This window comes from Amblyomma americanum, chromosome 1 (genome assembly GCF_052857255.1).
Source record: "Amblyomma americanum isolate KBUSLIRL-KWMA chromosome 1, ASM5285725v1, whole genome shotgun sequence".
NCBI classification, from domain to species: Eukaryota; Metazoa; Arthropoda; class Arachnida; order Ixodida; family Ixodidae; genus Amblyomma; species Amblyomma americanum.
In genome coordinates, this window is record NC_135497.1 from 50,794,484 (window position 1) to 50,811,464 (window position 16,981).

At 43.0% G+C, this 16,981-nt stretch overlaps 1 protein-coding gene across 2 annotated transcripts in view; it reads left to right on the forward strand.

Moving 5' to 3' along the window:
- olf186-M (Ki-ras-induced actin-interacting protein-IP3R-interacting domain olf186-M) overlaps window positions 1–16,981 on the forward strand; it is a 56,165-nt gene that overhangs the window by 14,185 nt on the left and 24,999 nt on the right. For both annotated transcript variants that reach the window (XM_077645606.1, XM_077645605.1), the window contains 5 exons: window positions 1,709–1,784; window positions 5,081–5,223; window positions 7,970–8,021; window positions 9,215–9,310; window positions 10,907–11,115. In XM_077645606.1, coding sequence (XP_077501732.1) covers window positions 1,709–1,784; window positions 5,081–5,223; window positions 7,970–8,021; window positions 9,215–9,310; window positions 10,907–11,115 — 576 coding nt within the window. The remainder of the gene's footprint in view (window positions 1–1,708; window positions 1,785–5,080; window positions 5,224–7,969; window positions 8,022–9,214; window positions 9,311–10,906; window positions 11,116–16,981) is intronic.

Sequence of the window (16,981 nt, forward strand, 5' to 3'; positions counted from 1 at the left end):
TGTAAGTCTATGGCGTCGTATGCTCATTAATTCAGGCGCTATGGGTCTCGCACCAGTTAATTCGAACGGGCTCCTGAATGGAAGCTGCGTCTAGGTATGACCCATGTGACAAGAGATCGCTGAAATAGCCCTCTCAAAACCTGAATTCCGTGCTGCAAATGCTAGCGGCCCACGTATCACTTAGACGGCGTGCAGCAGCAGAGGTGACGATAAACGGACAGCCCAGTCTCTGAGAACATTCCAACCGCATAATTTCAGTTTCACTTTTCCGAGCTTCGTGCCATCCCACAGCAAGGGCGGCTCGATCAGCCGGCATCAGCCAGACAGCCAAAGTTTCGGACACTGAATGGCACGTCGCTGGTGTTCCCCCCCCCCCCCCCCCCCCCCCCCTCCCCTTACTTCGTTTTCTTTTAGCCGTTTAGGCACCGCTGAGCGTTTCCGTTGCTTCCGTCCGCATGGTTCTGTTCTTCCAGTGAGCCACAGAAACTGCGCACTCGTCGCATGCTGTTTGCAGTTCGTGTGGTGAAGCCTCCACACATGTGACTGCACCACTTCCGAGGGGAGGGACGTGAAAGCGATGGAGCTCCATCACGTCGCACCGCCAAGGATGCCGAGGAGGCCCTTAAGATTTTTGAGCGCTTCTGCTTTGACACTCCGGACAGTGTGCATGTAATAAAGCATTGATGGAGAAGTGAAAAATAGTCATTGCCGTGCCATTTTTATCTGAAAAGTAGGCATGCATTGACCTGTCTTTCACCAAATAAATTTACCGCGATGCAAGCAGCTGTTCACAGTTCTTTTGAGGTCATTCAATAATTCTAACATTTTTTTCGGTCCCTTGAAGTTTGAATTAACGAGATTTTATTGTATTACCTTTTGCTCGAAGGAAGTGCGATTGAAAGGGATAGTAGGATTTAATGTCAGGCACCTGTCTGTGCTCTGATTCAGGGCTAGAGCCCCAAGTTTAATCAAGATGATTAGAAATGTAGTTTGTAAATGCAAGCAAGTCGTGATAGTGAACTCTATGTAAATTCTTAGTTCATTTATTGCATGCTTGCTGCTGTGCATACCTCTCACAGGCCTGCAGATACACACACCTACCAGTGATGATCTTGATGAACACATTATTTGGCGTTAGCAGCTATGAAAGCCATAAAAAAAAATTGACCTATTACCTGGTACCCATGGATAGGAGTATTTCAGGTGTCCAAGGTGATCGTGTCTGTGTCTCTCTCTTTGTGCTGGAAGATAGACTTATTGCAGTAGTACAGCTTCTGGATTTTACACAAGTGCTCTTCTTATGGCTTTTACAGTAGGCACTGTTACTTAGTGCCTTTGCAGCTCACTTGGGGGTACGACCTCGCCACCTGGCGCTGCATTTGCTGGCCATGCTTACCAGTTCATTCCAGCAGGGAGCTTGAGAGATCTCCATGCAGTTTATGACCACACTAGCTGCACGCATGCAGTGTGCCTTGTATTCATGAGCCTAGTAGAATGGTGAAATAATGCTGTGTGCAGTGCCATACTTCTGAAGGGAATTAGGAACTGATCATTTTATTTTAATAGCACAGGGAGAAATACTACAATAATGATGTAAGGCTGCATGGAATGCTTCAATAAATAAAAACATCTAAAATAAAGTCTCAAGTGGCTGTTTCAGCCAGTGACATTTGCAAAACTGATTTTAATTCTTCTTACTGCTTCAAAGGAGCTGAAACGCCTCCAAAGTCTCCTACGTCTGTGCAAGAATGGGTGAACTCGCTTCCAGCTGATGAGCCGCACAAGTGAGTGCACTCTAGTTTCCATGCTGCAATCTTGATATTGATTTCACTGAGCATCATCCCAACTCATTCTTTTCATGTTCATTTCTGAGTTCACGTTGTATGTAAGAATAAATTAAATGTGTATTTGGGCTGGGTTATCATTTGAGCAGCTATGTGAGTCAGTTAAAAAGATAACTTTGTGATTCCTAGAATAGGCTGCTTATTGCTTCATTTGCAAGAAGAGTACACATGATCCTTCATGCTCCTTTCTGATTCATATGCTCAGCTTCAAGATCACTATTTTGAGCTGTCAAGCACTGGTGATGTGCTCTGATAGCTCACCAAAAAGGCACTTTCACTGACACTTTTCTGGTTTTCATGTGTCATTATCTATGTGTTGGGCCTGCAGACAAACAATGCTTGAATGAATAGGTCAAAAGCTTATGCATTTTCTGGTGGACCATATTGCCTCCAATTATATTAGCTAGTTTCCTGGCATTGAATAGTCGAATGGATATAAGCCAGTGGATTTATGTAGCTGATAGTTTGCTTCGTTCATACATTACTGCAGCTAGAGGCTTTTGTCAGCAGTTCTGAGTAATTCTAAGCAGTCCTGAACAGTTTTGAGAAGTTTTTCTTGAATCTTAGCAGTTTGGTACAAATTGCATGCTTCAAACAACTAAAGCTGAAGTAGTAACCATGTAGAGCAAACTTCATGCTTTTTTTTTTTTCATCTGGAGATTTAGCTTGCTTCTGTTACCTTTTTTTTCTACAGTTGATGCTGATGGCATCTTATACGGGTCTTAACAAAAAATCTTGAAAAAGTCGAGTTTTGGAATAACAATGTTTCGTACTGAATCTACTTCAATCCATATCCCAGCAAAATATCCGCACTCAAAATGATCCAAAAGAACTAAAAAAAAAGAATAGAGTCAAGCTGCTGCAAACGAAGTGCGAGTTTCAAAATGACGGTCCACTTCATGTGATCACAATTCCAAAACCACTCTTTGATCGCATCCATTTTGCTATTGTTTGAAAGCTCGTTTTTCACCCTTTCGTTTGTCACTTTTCAAGATGGCATCTCATCAGCACAGCCAAAGCTACAGGCATTTTTCCGTGACTCGATTTCCTGCGACTCATTAAGTGCGCTCAGGCACTTCAAGCCTCTTTATCTCTGTTTGTGATTTTACAGATATTGTCTCTGCCTTGCGGGCTTTTTCTCTGGTTTGTATCCGGCAGTTGAAATGCACTTAGTATCAAATTATTTGGGAAGAGTAAAGCTGTTCAGTGATGCTATTTTTACTGGCTTTAATGTAATGAAATAAATTTATTCACTTGCTTTCTTGAATTACCAGCCAAACCATTTTGTAAGTTCTATTCATAGGTTTTTTAAATGTATTTTAACTGAGGAAAGTCTAAAAACGGCGTCACCTCACAAAGTGCATCTTTGGGGAGTCAGTTCTATAAATATTTTAAATAATTTGTAAGCATTTTTGTGCCACAGGCCTGTAACAAAGAGCCCAATTAAAATCACAAAACTGCTTATAACTCAGATTCTAATTGTACTATTCAAACTCTAATGGGATATTTGGACTACAAAAAAAAGCAATGATTTTATTAAGAATCCTACCATGAATAAAAATAATAGTTTTAAGACCTGCACCGCCCTTATGCACATTTGGGGAAGTGTGGGTTTACTGATTGCTGCATTGCTGAGGGGGGGCAGCTGATGTTTTTTCATAGCTGAACTGTTGGCTTGTACGCACACTGATTTTACATGGAGGTGGCATTTAGCTGTGGGTTTTGTAATTCCTACCTTTAGGCTTGGTATTTACCTATTCTGACAAGAATGAATTGGTAATGCACATCACCTGCTGGGGTGCTAGACGGAAAAAGCAAACTCCCGCAACTCCTGAAGCAGCTACGCCATCTGTCGCTCTGTTGCTTAACAGGAAAACTGCCTGCATGTATCAGCATGACTGAACCATTGCCTTCACAGCCGAAGTAACTTTGCGTCATTTTCACTGGTTATTTATAATAAACTGCACATCTCCAACCAAAAAACTTTAACTTCAAACCCAACGTTTTGAAGCCGGCTCGTCTCCTTCATCAGTGGTGATTGGGGGCAGTAGGTAGCGACGTTTAAGTATTGGGGGTTTCAAAGGAATGGGCGTGGGGGAGGGGGAGGAAGGCGGGGGGGTTAAGGCTATGAGTCACGTTGCCGCACTGTGGGGAGGCAGTCAATGGCGACTTTTTTTCGTTGAGTTGCAGAGCGAAGTCCCTGGGCATATACTGCGGGCAGGTTTCCTTTTGTGCGGTTGATGTTGTTCGGGGTGGTTTGGATGTGCAATGATTCGCGAAGGAGCCTTTTATGGTAATTTGTTTGAAATTAAAGTTTTTTGGTTGGAGACGTGCAGTTTATTATAAGTTTTCAAGCCCAACCAGACAGGCAAATCTGTTGAAATGTTTAGTTTTCACTGGTTATTACGTGACAGTGTATACAGCTCGTTCGGTCGAAAAGCCGTCGGTGTCGTAGTTGTTTGCACTGCGCAGCTCGTATAAATCTGTGTAAAAATCCACGCACACTCAATGAATAAAAAAACCGGTGTCTAGGCCGTGAATCGAACCAGGGCCTTTGGTGTTCGAGACAAGGACGTTTCCACTCCGCTACGCGCCTCGACGTTTGAACATGAATAGAGGCGCGTCTAATGAGTGCACGGGTTTCTTAGAAAGGTATCTTCGAGATTTGTACTGAGGCTTATATGAGTAATTATGAGCATGTATAAATTACAGATGTCGGAATTAAGTGAGTACCATGCGTTTCCGGTAAATTTCCTCCATGCTTGGCGTGCAGTCGTAATGCCATCCATCCTGTGGCACCTACTGAAACCCCCCTTTGACATGCACGGCACTGGCCCGGCAGATGGCGCACGTGTAGGCGACCTTTCTGCGTCCGAGTAGTGTCGTTCGTTTCTGAACAGGTGTGATGGAACAAGGATTCTTAACATCAAGTTTATTCTATGCCGAGTTCAGCTTAGTGAAGCAAAAAATGAGAGAAGGGGGAAGAAGTGGCTATAGGGAGTTGCAAATGAGTACGTACCTGTGCATCTGTTCCCCTCCTGTATCACTTTGTTTGAAATATGACGTCCCAATTTGGTTTTAGTGGTGCTGCTGATGAGAATGTTTTCTTGCTCATTACAGACTCCGCGTCGGGTGTTTGCTGTCTTTGTGTGTTTTGCTGGCACTGCATTTGAGGAATGACTCCATGGTATTTTTCTGCCTCTGTTCCCTGTCTTGTGGCACTGAAAAATAAAAAGGGCGGAGACAAGCAACATGCAGCCAGCTGAACTGGCATCATTTCTACACCAGGATAGCGGCTATCAAAGCCACTTGGAAGGCCACACATTGGAGGCCCCAATCAGTGAGACTCAGGATGACAACCTTAGCCTGGGAGCTGAAGGTGAGCCTGCGCTACAGTGCCTAACCAGTGACTTGCACAGGTCTTTCTTGACTAATCAGTCTTCCCTCTGCAGAAGCTGAGAGATATTAGAAGTGCTAAGGTAGGCCTAAATTGATCTTCATAAGTTCTGAAGCATTCTGTGTGAAGGCTTGTGCTACTTCTCTCTCTCTCTGGAATGTGTAGGAGGGGAGGTGGTTGTAAGTGCAAATTGTTGAATTTAACATCCTGAAGCAACGCACCAGCTATGAGGAATTCTGTATTAGTTTAGACCTCCTGGGATTTGTTAACATGCACTGACATCACATAGCACATGGGCACGTTTTTGTGTTTCACCTTCATCAAAATTGAACATGGCCCTCTGGTTCAGTAGCAGAGAGCCATAGCCACTGAGCCACCACCATGGGTGGAAGTGGATGTGCAAGCGTAGGATTAGCCTTCTGCGTATAAATTTTAATGTTGACTTGTTGAATTGATGCCTGCCTAAACAAGGAGCAGGTGTGAAACATAGCAAGCTTTCAGAAAACTGCAGTTTTTGAGCGGCAGGTGTTGTTTAGTGTAAGCTGTCAATTTCTTTGGTAGCACCTTGCAAGCGTCGACCAAATACCCATTGAGTGCCATAGCATGGAATGGAGTGGGAAAATGGGTGAGAATATACGCATGTACTCAAAGCACATGCCCATTGCAGTGTCATCTGCCAAGCTGATCACAGCACAGTGCCTGCCGTGTTTCTGCTCTCTCTGCAGACATGCGGAAGGCATATTTGTGCCATTGCTCATGCACAGTACATTGAAGCTGCTCCATTTTGTACTACAGAAGCTCCATGGTTTGCTTTCATCCTGTCCATTTGCAACTGCTGTATGTGGCCACTGTGTACACACAGATAAAAAGGAAGGAACTGCGACAGCTGCAGAGACAATTCTGCCTATATGAGGAAACTTGTCTATCTGCTGGACTTGAGTAAAACCTGCAGTATAGTACCATTGCACCTATGGTGACACAGATGAAGGAAGGTGTGGAAAGCCACTGTTGTAGGAAACAGCTTGCATTTTGTTTAATAAATAATTTAGTAAATTTAGTAATTTAGTAAATTTGTTCAGTGAGGTTTGCTTACAGTGGGGGGTGATGCATGTATGTGGGTAAAGCTGAGGAGAAAAATTATAGTGCTTTTTGTTCTTGCAATCTCTTAGAGAAGAGCTGACAGGGTTGTGCTGACTGCAGTTATAAAGCAGTTTATTTTCATCAGTTGGAGGTGTGGACCGCCACCACGCCATTGCTGGCGTCATTTTGGCACCTATAGCTCTCGCGCGTAGGGAATGGGGATAGTGGAGAACGGTGGCGATGCAAGGCGAAGAGTACGTTTCCTGGGGCAACGGTGGTGGATAGACCAACAGCGAGAACATGCGGGAAGAAGCAGCTACCTCTGCGGCTGGTCTACCGGCAGTGGCACGATCGTGCGCCCTCTTCTCTAGCCCTGCCATGTGGCCTCAGACTCCCTAACGGTCCCCACCCCACTCTTAGCAGCGCTGTGCAATGTGGTGGCAGCTGCTGACCGCTATCACGTAACGTTCACTGCATTTATGACCTTGAGTAACAGGGATTTACTCTAAACATTTCTAAGGTGATTTCACCTACATTTATTTCTTAATTTGGTTTCTGTTGCTCATTGTTCTTTAGAGTTTCACGCATAAACTGCATGTATCGAAAATCTGGATGCAACGAAAAAGCGTGGCCTTTTTTCTATTTCATTATATCGAGGTCAGTCTGTACTGATAAAGTATTGCCATCACTTTGGCCAGATTTTAACTCGAGAGATTTTCTGAATTCCTAATGGAATTCTGGCCTCATGTACTGTGATATCTTTAGTTTTAGTTGACATGTTCAGAATCCGAAGACAGTTTTGAAAGAACGTATGATTCGTAGTGCGAAATATCAAATTGAGGTTACCGACCGTTAATCGTAGAGCATACTGTCAGACTTCAAATGCATTTTCCTCAGTTTTATATTTTTGTTGGTTTCTTGAACTTTATGCAACTTTTAGATGACTTCCTTTGTTTCATAAGAACAACTTTTGCACCATTTTTTTCGGAGACAATTCTAACACCTGATGACTCTTACTTTTCTTGTATAAGCCGAGCATAAATAATAATTAGCAGTTCAATGAATTGCAGTGTCAAATACTGCCACCTTTTATTCTTGAGATACTTTTTCAGGATGACATGTCTTAAGAGGAAAACGAATAATGTCTTCTGGTATGGGAAATATCTGGCTTTCAATTCATATAGTTAAGAGCAACAAATAAAAAGCTGAAATAAAGCTACATAAGAAATGACCTAATTGTGCTCTAAACGTTGCAAATTAACTTTTTATTTAAGACCAGCAGCTCGAATATGATTGCATATATGAAACCTACAAAGAAAAATACATTTGTGTTTAAAGTTTTATGAGATTCTGGTCATAAAAAAAAGTTAGTTTTAAGACGCTTGTTCTCCCTTAAATGATGTCAGCAAAGCAGTATGTTGTTACCAATTAAATTATCCTGTGTTTACCTGCTGGCGGATGAGTGTTGTGCAGGGTGGGCTTTAGGGCAAACACTCATGAATATGTGCTTTTTCTGGTCATGTGAGCAGGGTAAAAGCCCAGGAGTTTTTTTTTTGTGTGCTGTTTGCTCTCCTGAAGACATTTCACTTGCCTTTGTTTCATCTGCCATGGCTTTTTGTGCGTTAAAAATTTTATTCGTCTCTTGTAGCTCGCACAATGGACAGTGCATCCCTACTTCAGCCCAAGTCTCTTCAGTCAAGGTAATCAGTGTGTGGTCTGAAATTTACAACGGTGACAAAGTCCTGCATTAGTGAAACAGATAAGCAGTCCTATGTTAATTAAATGTGTGTTGCATGGTTGCCCATTGCATAAGAGAACAAATATCTTTTGGTGCATGTTTAAGCCTGTTGTTCTTTACATTTTGTCAGGTCATTTAGTTCTTTGCTGATGAGTTTGATGACTGCTTCAAAAAACTGTGATGAAATGCTGAATTTTTGCCTGCTAAGTCTATGCTCACGCTTTGATGCACGTCATAATGGAAAGTTCTGAAGTAATTTTTTCGATCCCATGGGTTCCTAAAAGTAATGATTTCATTGCGTGTTAAGAAAGTTCAGGTAGTTGAAATTGGGAATCTTCTGGGTGTACCTCACAGCCACCAGTGTAGTTCTGACACGTGAAAATTCATTTTTCTTATTTTGCTGCCCTCAGAAGGTGGTTTTTCCCCTTTCTTTTGCTACTAAGAGTTGCACTTGCAGTTGGCTGTATTTGAAAGCCTCGTAAAAGATGGAAGCAATTCAAGTTTAGTATAGTGTACTTCTCGTGTGTGTACTGCCAAGTTTTGCAACAGATTGAGCTTTTATTATAACATATTTTCTTTGTGGTTTATGAACTGGCTTGTGTGAGCTCACCTCTTGCGCATAAATTTCGCTTTGCAGTAGGCTTTTGGGCTAGTTAGACACCTTTTCATTATGAGTGCTGCTTCATTTTTTTTACTGTTTGTATAATCTAGCATTGGGTAGTATGCTATTACAGAATATTAGACCGTAAAATGAATTGGAATTCTTTTCTGATTGTTGTTGTCTATGGCAGGAGTTTCTAGTGGCAGAGTTACTGCCATTGATCTCTCACATATTAAAATTGAGTGTAGTCTACTATGTGTGAAAGTTGTGAACAGCTGAACCATTCAGGTGTTCATAGCTACTGCTAAATTTATAGCTATTGAGCAGTTATGCACGAACTTTGCGTACTTATTTTGATTTGTTTTTGTGGAGGCTGTTTCCTTGTTTGGAAACAGTGGAGTGTTTGGGCAGGAAAAGGGTATTTTTGGAACTGGCTGTCGAGGATAAAAGTAATAGCTTTTGTGGGACCATACCCTTGTATTCCTGTATTCTTGTTATTTTTGTTTTAAGCAACATCAACAAAGAAATGTTCTCTCCTCCTTTTCCACCCTTAGTGGTTCGGGGAAGGCTATGTTGGCCGAGCTACGAAGTAAACAAAGCAGCTTCAACTCTGAAACTTCTGGGTTCTCTACTATTTCAAGCATGTCCAGGTGTGTCCTCCTTTCATGTTCTCTTGTTGGTTTGGCGTGATTGTCCCAAGATTTGTTGTCGTGTATATTTTGTATCTTACTTCTAGCATGTGATTGAATAGTGATGCTTTTAGTGCCTAGTGATTTCTTGGCTTGCAAGAGTGTATATTTTCTGAATGTGTCTTTTTTTTTACTTTGTTGAATGACCATGAGAAGCAGTATTTGCGAATGGAATAGGTGAAATAACTTAGCTATTTTCTTTAACATTGAACATCAATGTATTTAGAGGCTGTTTCTCCGCTTGTGTTGCAACTTTTTTGCTGCTTTCTGCATGCTGTGACGTTTTCCAGTAGGATAACTGGGCAAGATAAGGAAGAATGTGCCTTGTCATGTATTGATACATGTAAGCTTGTTTTTTTGTTGTAGTTATTAGCAGAATCTGACAGTGGTGCTGTGGCTGGTCTGGAACACATTTGCGCTCCTTATGTCATTTGCTCTCAGTCTTGTCGTTTATTCGTGGGCCATACTGGAGAGAGCTGGAGTTTGTTGAGAACTTCATTTTCCCCTTCTTCAGTGGCTGAGGGTTGGGCTCGCTTGAGCTAGCAAAGTGACCGCATTTCTGGAGCAGCACTGAAGGGATTGAATCCTGACCAGTTCAGTGGTGACAGAATTAAAAACGCAGGGCTCACCACGACATCTGTGATAACTTCTTTTTGTATCTGTGAAGGAACTCTTCACTCCCAACACAGTATGGTTTAGTGTACTGAACAAAGTAGCAGTTTTTATATTCATGTGTTACTTTACACAGATTGTCTGACAGTTGTAAAAGATGCGGATCCTATCTCGGCTGCGGTGGTCGAATTTCGATGGAGGCGAAATTCTAAAGGCCCGTGTACTGTGTAATGTCAGTGCACGTTAAAGAACTCCAGGTGGTCGAAATTGTCCGGAGCTCTCCACTACGGTGTCCCTCATAGCCTGAGTCGCTTTGGGACGCTAAACCCCCATAAACAGAACTAAACTGACATACGTAATGCTGGGGTTAGGCTAAGTGACACAAAGGTGTAGCGGAGATAAGGTAACCTAAGGGTAATTGCAAGATCAGGTTAATCAAAAACTGCATGTTATTTCACTTGGACATCTGAAGCAAAAACAGGGTTTTGCTTCTCAGTGGTAAGTTGCTCGGCTACTGAGCCGAAGTTCCCGGGCTCGAACCCGGCCACAGTGGCCACGTTTTCATGGAGGCAAAACGCAAAAGGCACCCGTGTGCTATGCGATGTCAGTGCAAGATCCCCAGGCAGTCGAAATTATTCCGGAGCCCTCCACTACGGGCACCTCTTTCTTCCTTTCTTCTCTCACTCCAACCTTCCTCATTCCCCTTAGGGTGTGCTTTGGGTGTCCACCGAGACGATGCGAGACAATTACAGGGCCATTTCCTTTCCCCAGAGACCAATTTTCAATTTCTGCGCTCGTTTCTTTTTTAAATTTAGTTGTGATTTTTTAATGCCTGGTGCCTTTGTGTTCGAATATGAAACGATTATATTTTAAGCTCCCATGCGGATAGGACAAAAAGGTGTTGATAAATATTACAGTGCTAGTGCACAATGCTTTTGGTTTCAGTGTGGAGTCTTTGCTTGAAGCCCGACGTGAGGACCCTGAGGAGCTCCTGCTTGCACTTGGTTTTGGTGGGCCTGTGCGTGATGAGAACCCCGTCTCTCGCATCCCTGAACGCTTCTTGGCACACCCGTCACAGGCGCGGGGAGTTGACATGCGCCGCTTTGTCACCCACCAGGAGCAACTGAGCCAGCGGCATGAAGCCGGTCTGCCAGGTCAGTTTGGTGACGATGCGCGCTCCCGCTGTCAGCTGCGTGATGCTCAGATTCGTTGGCTCCAGCAGCGTGCCATCCAACGATTGCACGCTCAGCGGCTGATTGCTCGGCGGCAGGAGGAGGAGGGTGCATGCCTTGTTGCATCTGATCAGGCAACGGCTGATAACAGCTGGTCCACTGCGAGTGGGATGTGGGGTGGCAGTGGTGTGCCAAGCATATCTGTAACCTACGGTGGCACGACAATGACATGGGAGAACTACATTGAAGGTTTGGGGCGGGGAAACACTGATGGCAGAGAGGACAGCGTTGTGCTTCCAGTTGGACATCGGGCTGTGCGGTCAAGCCTGGTCTGATGGCTGTCATCAACATGGAGCAGTTGTAGTGGTTGGTAGATCCTTTTCACAGTGTGTTAGAGTAAAATATGGACATGCTTATATGTCTGCTAGTTTGTCATTGCACCTGGTGGCATAGCTGTGGAGAGTTTCAAAACTCCCTCTGCAAACCTGATCCTCCGTAGTTGGTTACTGCTTTTGAGTGGGAAATGATCTGTTGATAAATGTCTCTGCTTTTTTGTGTTACCATGGTATGAAGATCTCTATGGTTCTCTGGTACCATTCGTAAGGCCACATTTGGCATTTAACTTCCATGGAGGCAGGGAGGTGATATGTAATGAAGAGATGGGCCAGTTTTCAATATCAAGAACAGTGAGATTTTGTAGTTTGCATGAAGTAAACAAAACAAAGGTATAAGGATATACAAGTACTATGTGCCTCACATGGTGCATGGATTTAGACTGGAGGCTCACGGTAGGTAACGTGATGACAATGCCCAGCATTTATCCAGTGCTGTTATTATTGTTGGCGTCGGGAAGTGGAAGGGATGATTTATCGATCAATGCAGAGCATTTGTTAAAGCTGAATGGCCTTTGAATTATCAAATGCAGCTGCTTTAGCTGCAGCTCGAAGGGTGGTGGGAAGTGTTGTAAAATATGCTTACTAAGCATAAGTTGAGATTCATGTGTGATCTGGTTGCATTAAATAAGCTTGTTTCAGCATGCCACTCCCCTATGCTGCTCCGGCTTTTGCACATACTGTGTGCACAACCATTTAACCTGTGAGTGGTTAAATTGTGAGTGGGATGACCTGCAGAGTGTTTTTTCATTTCTCTGTAAGGTTGGCCCAGGTGTTGGCATGTCCTTCAAATGTGCATTTGGCATTTAAACGCATATACCTTGGAGGACTGCCATTGTTATCTGGTTGGCTTCAGTGTTTCAGAACACTGAAACATTTGCTGCAGCCAGTGTGCATCCAAAATGTATTACCTCTATTCGATCATTTCCTGTGCTGAACGTTTGTGTGTTAATTTTGTTGATAACTGCAATACCAAAAGTGTGTGTTGCACTGGGCATTTCAGCATCAATTTGAAACATTGTTGCTCATAAGGCTGGAAATAGTTCAGAGTGTTGTAAACATTTGGGCAGTAGAAAGTTATACACTAGTGGTTCTTAGTGCCACATTGATGTCCACGTAGATATTAATCTCCACTTGGTGAAATGAAAAAGCAGAGCTGTGCTGGCATGTAGTTCATGTGAACGTGATACTACTGTCACGAAGTACAATTTTTTTCTATGCTGGCAGCTTCGTTGCAGTTAGAATTGTTATTATCATAGTCTACTTTAAGATGACCTCAAGCACTCTTTAGATGTTACAGACTACCTATTAAGCAGACTATTTTCGGTAACCTATCGGTCACCTTGTAATTCCTTTAATGTCACACTGTTTCCGCTAGTGTGCTGTGAAAGGAATTGGGTGGATAAAAAGTCCTACACCTCCCAAGTTGAAATAAAACAACAAAAGTTAAAATTGTTAATATGAATTTATTAATTTCAAGCGGCCTGGGCGTTTTCAGACAGGAACATCCTGTCGGCACACCAAAACTTCAGCCAAGCTAGAGAATTTTTTTTGATAACCTTTAGCTGCGCACTGCATGATGCATAATAGGAGAATGCTTTGTTTGCATTTCATAGCATCCTTTGTCTAAGCTTTGCAAATGTGTGTGTGTGTGTGCATGTGCGTGTGAGTGCATTGTTCACGCTGTTTAAAACTGTTGTGACCACTGGCCTCCCATTAGTCCTTTTGTTGGACCTTGCATTCACTTGAGCACTGGGAACCTTGACTTTTGCTCAGTTACTTTGTAGTACCTGTTGCACTGAAGGAGTGTGTTGCTGCTTTTGGTGCACTCCAGCTTATGCGTTTGTCAATCTTTCAGTGAAGTGTGTTATGCATGGTTCAATACTGAGTCGCTATTTTTTAATGTAGGTTCTTAATTTTGTTTTGTTGTGCATTTCTTATCTGCAAAGACTACGATATACAGCTTGTGCGAGTGATTATAGAGGCGTTCACTTCTAGAGGAGCAATATACCTCAGTGAGCTGGAGATTTGGGAGTTAGAATTTGGATGTGGCGAACAGATGTTTGAAGCTGTGGCATAATTTTGCTGATGGTGTTAGCTTGTTTTTGGGAAAGCTTTATAGTTTCTGGTGTGATTTAATTGCTTACTGAAGTACTTGAGGAGGCACGATCCACACAGGGACCTGAAGCCTCACGGGGCATTGATTTTTGTAAGTCTGTACAGAGGTTCACCTTAAATAATTCAGTAGAATGAAATGTTGGGTAGATTAATGCAAGCTCATACTGTTAAAATACTCCCTAAAGGGCAGTTATTTCTGGTGTACGTGTTTATGCCTGGCTCTGTATTTATATTGAGTAGCAAGATCCTTTAAACCATATATGCCTGGCATCCCGGTCGTGTCGGTCGAATTTCGATGGAAGTGAAATTTCAGAGGCCCGTGTACTGTGCGATTCAGTGCACGCTAAAGAACCCCAGGTGCTCAAAATTTCCGGAGCCCTTCACTACGGCGTCCTTCATAGCCTGAGTCGCTTTGGGACGTTACACCCCCAGAAACCATTAACCAACCCATATAGGCCTAGCGTCCTGCATGTAGGACACCGCTTTTTTTTCTTTTTCGCAGTGACTCTTTAGTTTATTCTGTAAAAGCTTCAGTAAGGTATGTACTTGTGCGAAAAAGCAGGACAAAAATGAAAAAAAAAAGCACATACGACATGTAAAGAGTCTAAACTTTTCCTTTCCAAGGGTTGTGTGAGTTCAGAAAGATCTGTCAGTTTTTTCGTTTTTTCTGGATGCCATTTTTGAAATTCGTCCCCATCGTCTGCATTGTAATTCTGCAAGAAATCAAATAGTTCTTGCACATTGTCATAAGGAAACATGAAGAAAAATGTTATTTTAAATTCAATGTCAAATGTTTGAAGCTTTACCACACGCAACAGGTAACAAATTTGCCTAGGATGGCTCAAAAGTCTGTGTTGATAAAATTATTTCCACCAATAAAAGAATGATTCTGAATTATGAAGGGAAGTAAACATTTTATACTTGAAAATATTTTCATTTTTTGGTATTTTTGAAGTTTTAGCCTATATGGGTCAAGTACCGTGTAACGCACCTGCATGGATGAAATAGTGTACTTTTAAGGTTTGTTTTGCTATGTGTTAAATGTAGATAACGTAATAATTCTATGTCCTGAAATAGAGTGCATTTGTAGCTGCCTTATTGATGTATATGGTGCCGCCTGAGGTCATGTTTATTGTGTCTCACTTGGAGGCCACCCAGATTTTTTCACCGACTGCATTTGGTATTTTGCTACTCTGCATACAACCATGGAGTAAGGTAGACTGGAGTGCCGACTCTGCTGGTAAGAGGGGCTCAGTACTGCTACACTGAAGAGAGCTCGGTGGGGCATGATAGATGGCGCTTGGATTTGGCTTTGGCACTGGTACAGCACCCTTGCCGGGCCATTGTTTGCTGCGGTTCTGGCTTCAGTTCATTTTGCAAACGTGCATGCATCGTGGCATGCATCGCGGTTATTGTCTGCTTCGTGACGCTGCACTGGCACCATCACCTGTGTCACCGCATTTGCTGCCTGCTTCTGCGTGCTTCATACAGCTCACCTGCCATGTTGCACTGTCTCATGTACACACGCGCTGCAAATGCAGGCGTGTTTTGCTTCAGTTCTTTCAGTCTTTCGCGTTCTATAGACAGCCTTGGAGTAAGCATTAGTACTACATCAGGAAAAGGGTGAGGTATGTCAGGTTACGGCCAGTCTCAAGGGGGGGCGCGCTCTTTCCTACTGCCTTTGCATTCGCCGCTGAAGCAGTGGGAATTTTCGTCTGGGAGTTACGCCGTCTGCCGCCGCTAGAGGCACGACGACCCCACCGCTTGCTCCCCGCCTGCATCTGTGGCGGCAGATGGCTTTCACCTGGTTTAGCGTTGTTTGTAGCCCACTGATTCATGGTGAGCTCAGCACTGAAATCAAAGAAAACAAAGTGCAGATGCTTAAGCTGCATATCCTCAACACAGTCCACATGTGCGCAGATTCTTCATCACAAAATTTGCTCGATGAAAACATTTAAAAAGTGCTGTTATTAGCTAGTGGCTTGAGGCGATACTTGTAGAGTTTAAGTCAGACTCATGTGCGCAAACATTTAACTGTCAAATAAATTTATTGCTGGGAGATGTATATATAGTACCTAATTATGCCGATATTGCTTTTCTCACGTCCTGAATATACTTTTACTCTCATAAATGTATCAACCTCCTTAAATGAGAGGCCTGTATCAATAGCTTAAAAAAATATCAATGACTAATGTGTGAGCAATTGTCATGAATTATAATGCATTGTTCTCTGCTCGAATCCGCTGGCACGTGGCCTTAAGCTTTAATTTGTCCTATGAGAGGCCACCAGATTTCTCTGGAATAATTGCAGCCGCACACAAGTCTCTCTTCGATGTTCGAAGTAGTCGTAATTTTTAGGTGTCTTATGTTTGAAGTTCATTGTTGCCTTTAAATTTTGCAAGGCCGAGGGAAACCGTCCTTCTGACCTTAGTTGACCATTGAGAGCACTTGCTTTTATCGCTGCTTCCGAACTGCTTTCTGTTTGAGGGCTCTAGTTCGCCCTATAAACAGTTTTCGAGTTGGACGCAAGCTGCTTGTTGTCATTCTGGCCTGCCTAATGTCACCAGAACATAATAGAAGCAACCAGTATAAGTTGCATGTGCTGGCACAGATATTGACATGTACTGAGTATTGCAATTTCAGAATTTACATCCAATGAGTGACTTAAGCTACCATTAAGAGGGCCCTTTTTTTGTTGCTGACGCATATTCAACCTGCGGCATGCCCTGAAGCTACATATAAAATATTTTGTTCAAATATCTTTGTAAAACAAGGGCTGAGATTATGGTCAGCAGTGCAGTTGAATGTTCAATGCCCCCTATTTTCTTAAATTCAGGGACTTTTTATTAACATGTAAACATCGCAAACCTTAATTTTCGGTTCCTTACAATGCAAGCTGAACCAGCTGGTATAACTCATTGCTGCGAGGTGTAATGCAGCTATTTTAGGTTGCGGAAAAGATACTTTTCGAGGTGTTGCCTCGTTTCCTGAATGATGTGAGGAAAGGTCATGTCCTGGGGAGGTTTATTGAAAGCGATGAGGAGGCTGCAGAAATGCAGGAGAATGCACTATACAATGCTGGTAGTCATCGCCTCTCAGATAAGTCTCTTTGCTTGTAAAGGCCGATTTTGTTGAGACAGAGCACTGTTCTGAGCTAATTTTGCCTTGCTGGTAGTTACTGTCAACAATTGACTTAATTTTTGCGTTGTCATGGGCCAGCGGTTGTGAGACGCTACCAAACTTCAAAATGCCTTTCCATGAGGAGCACGTCTGTTCCTTTTGGACGTCATGTGCATGCAACGTGCTCCTGATGCCAGGGTTGGGTTCTGTCTACAACA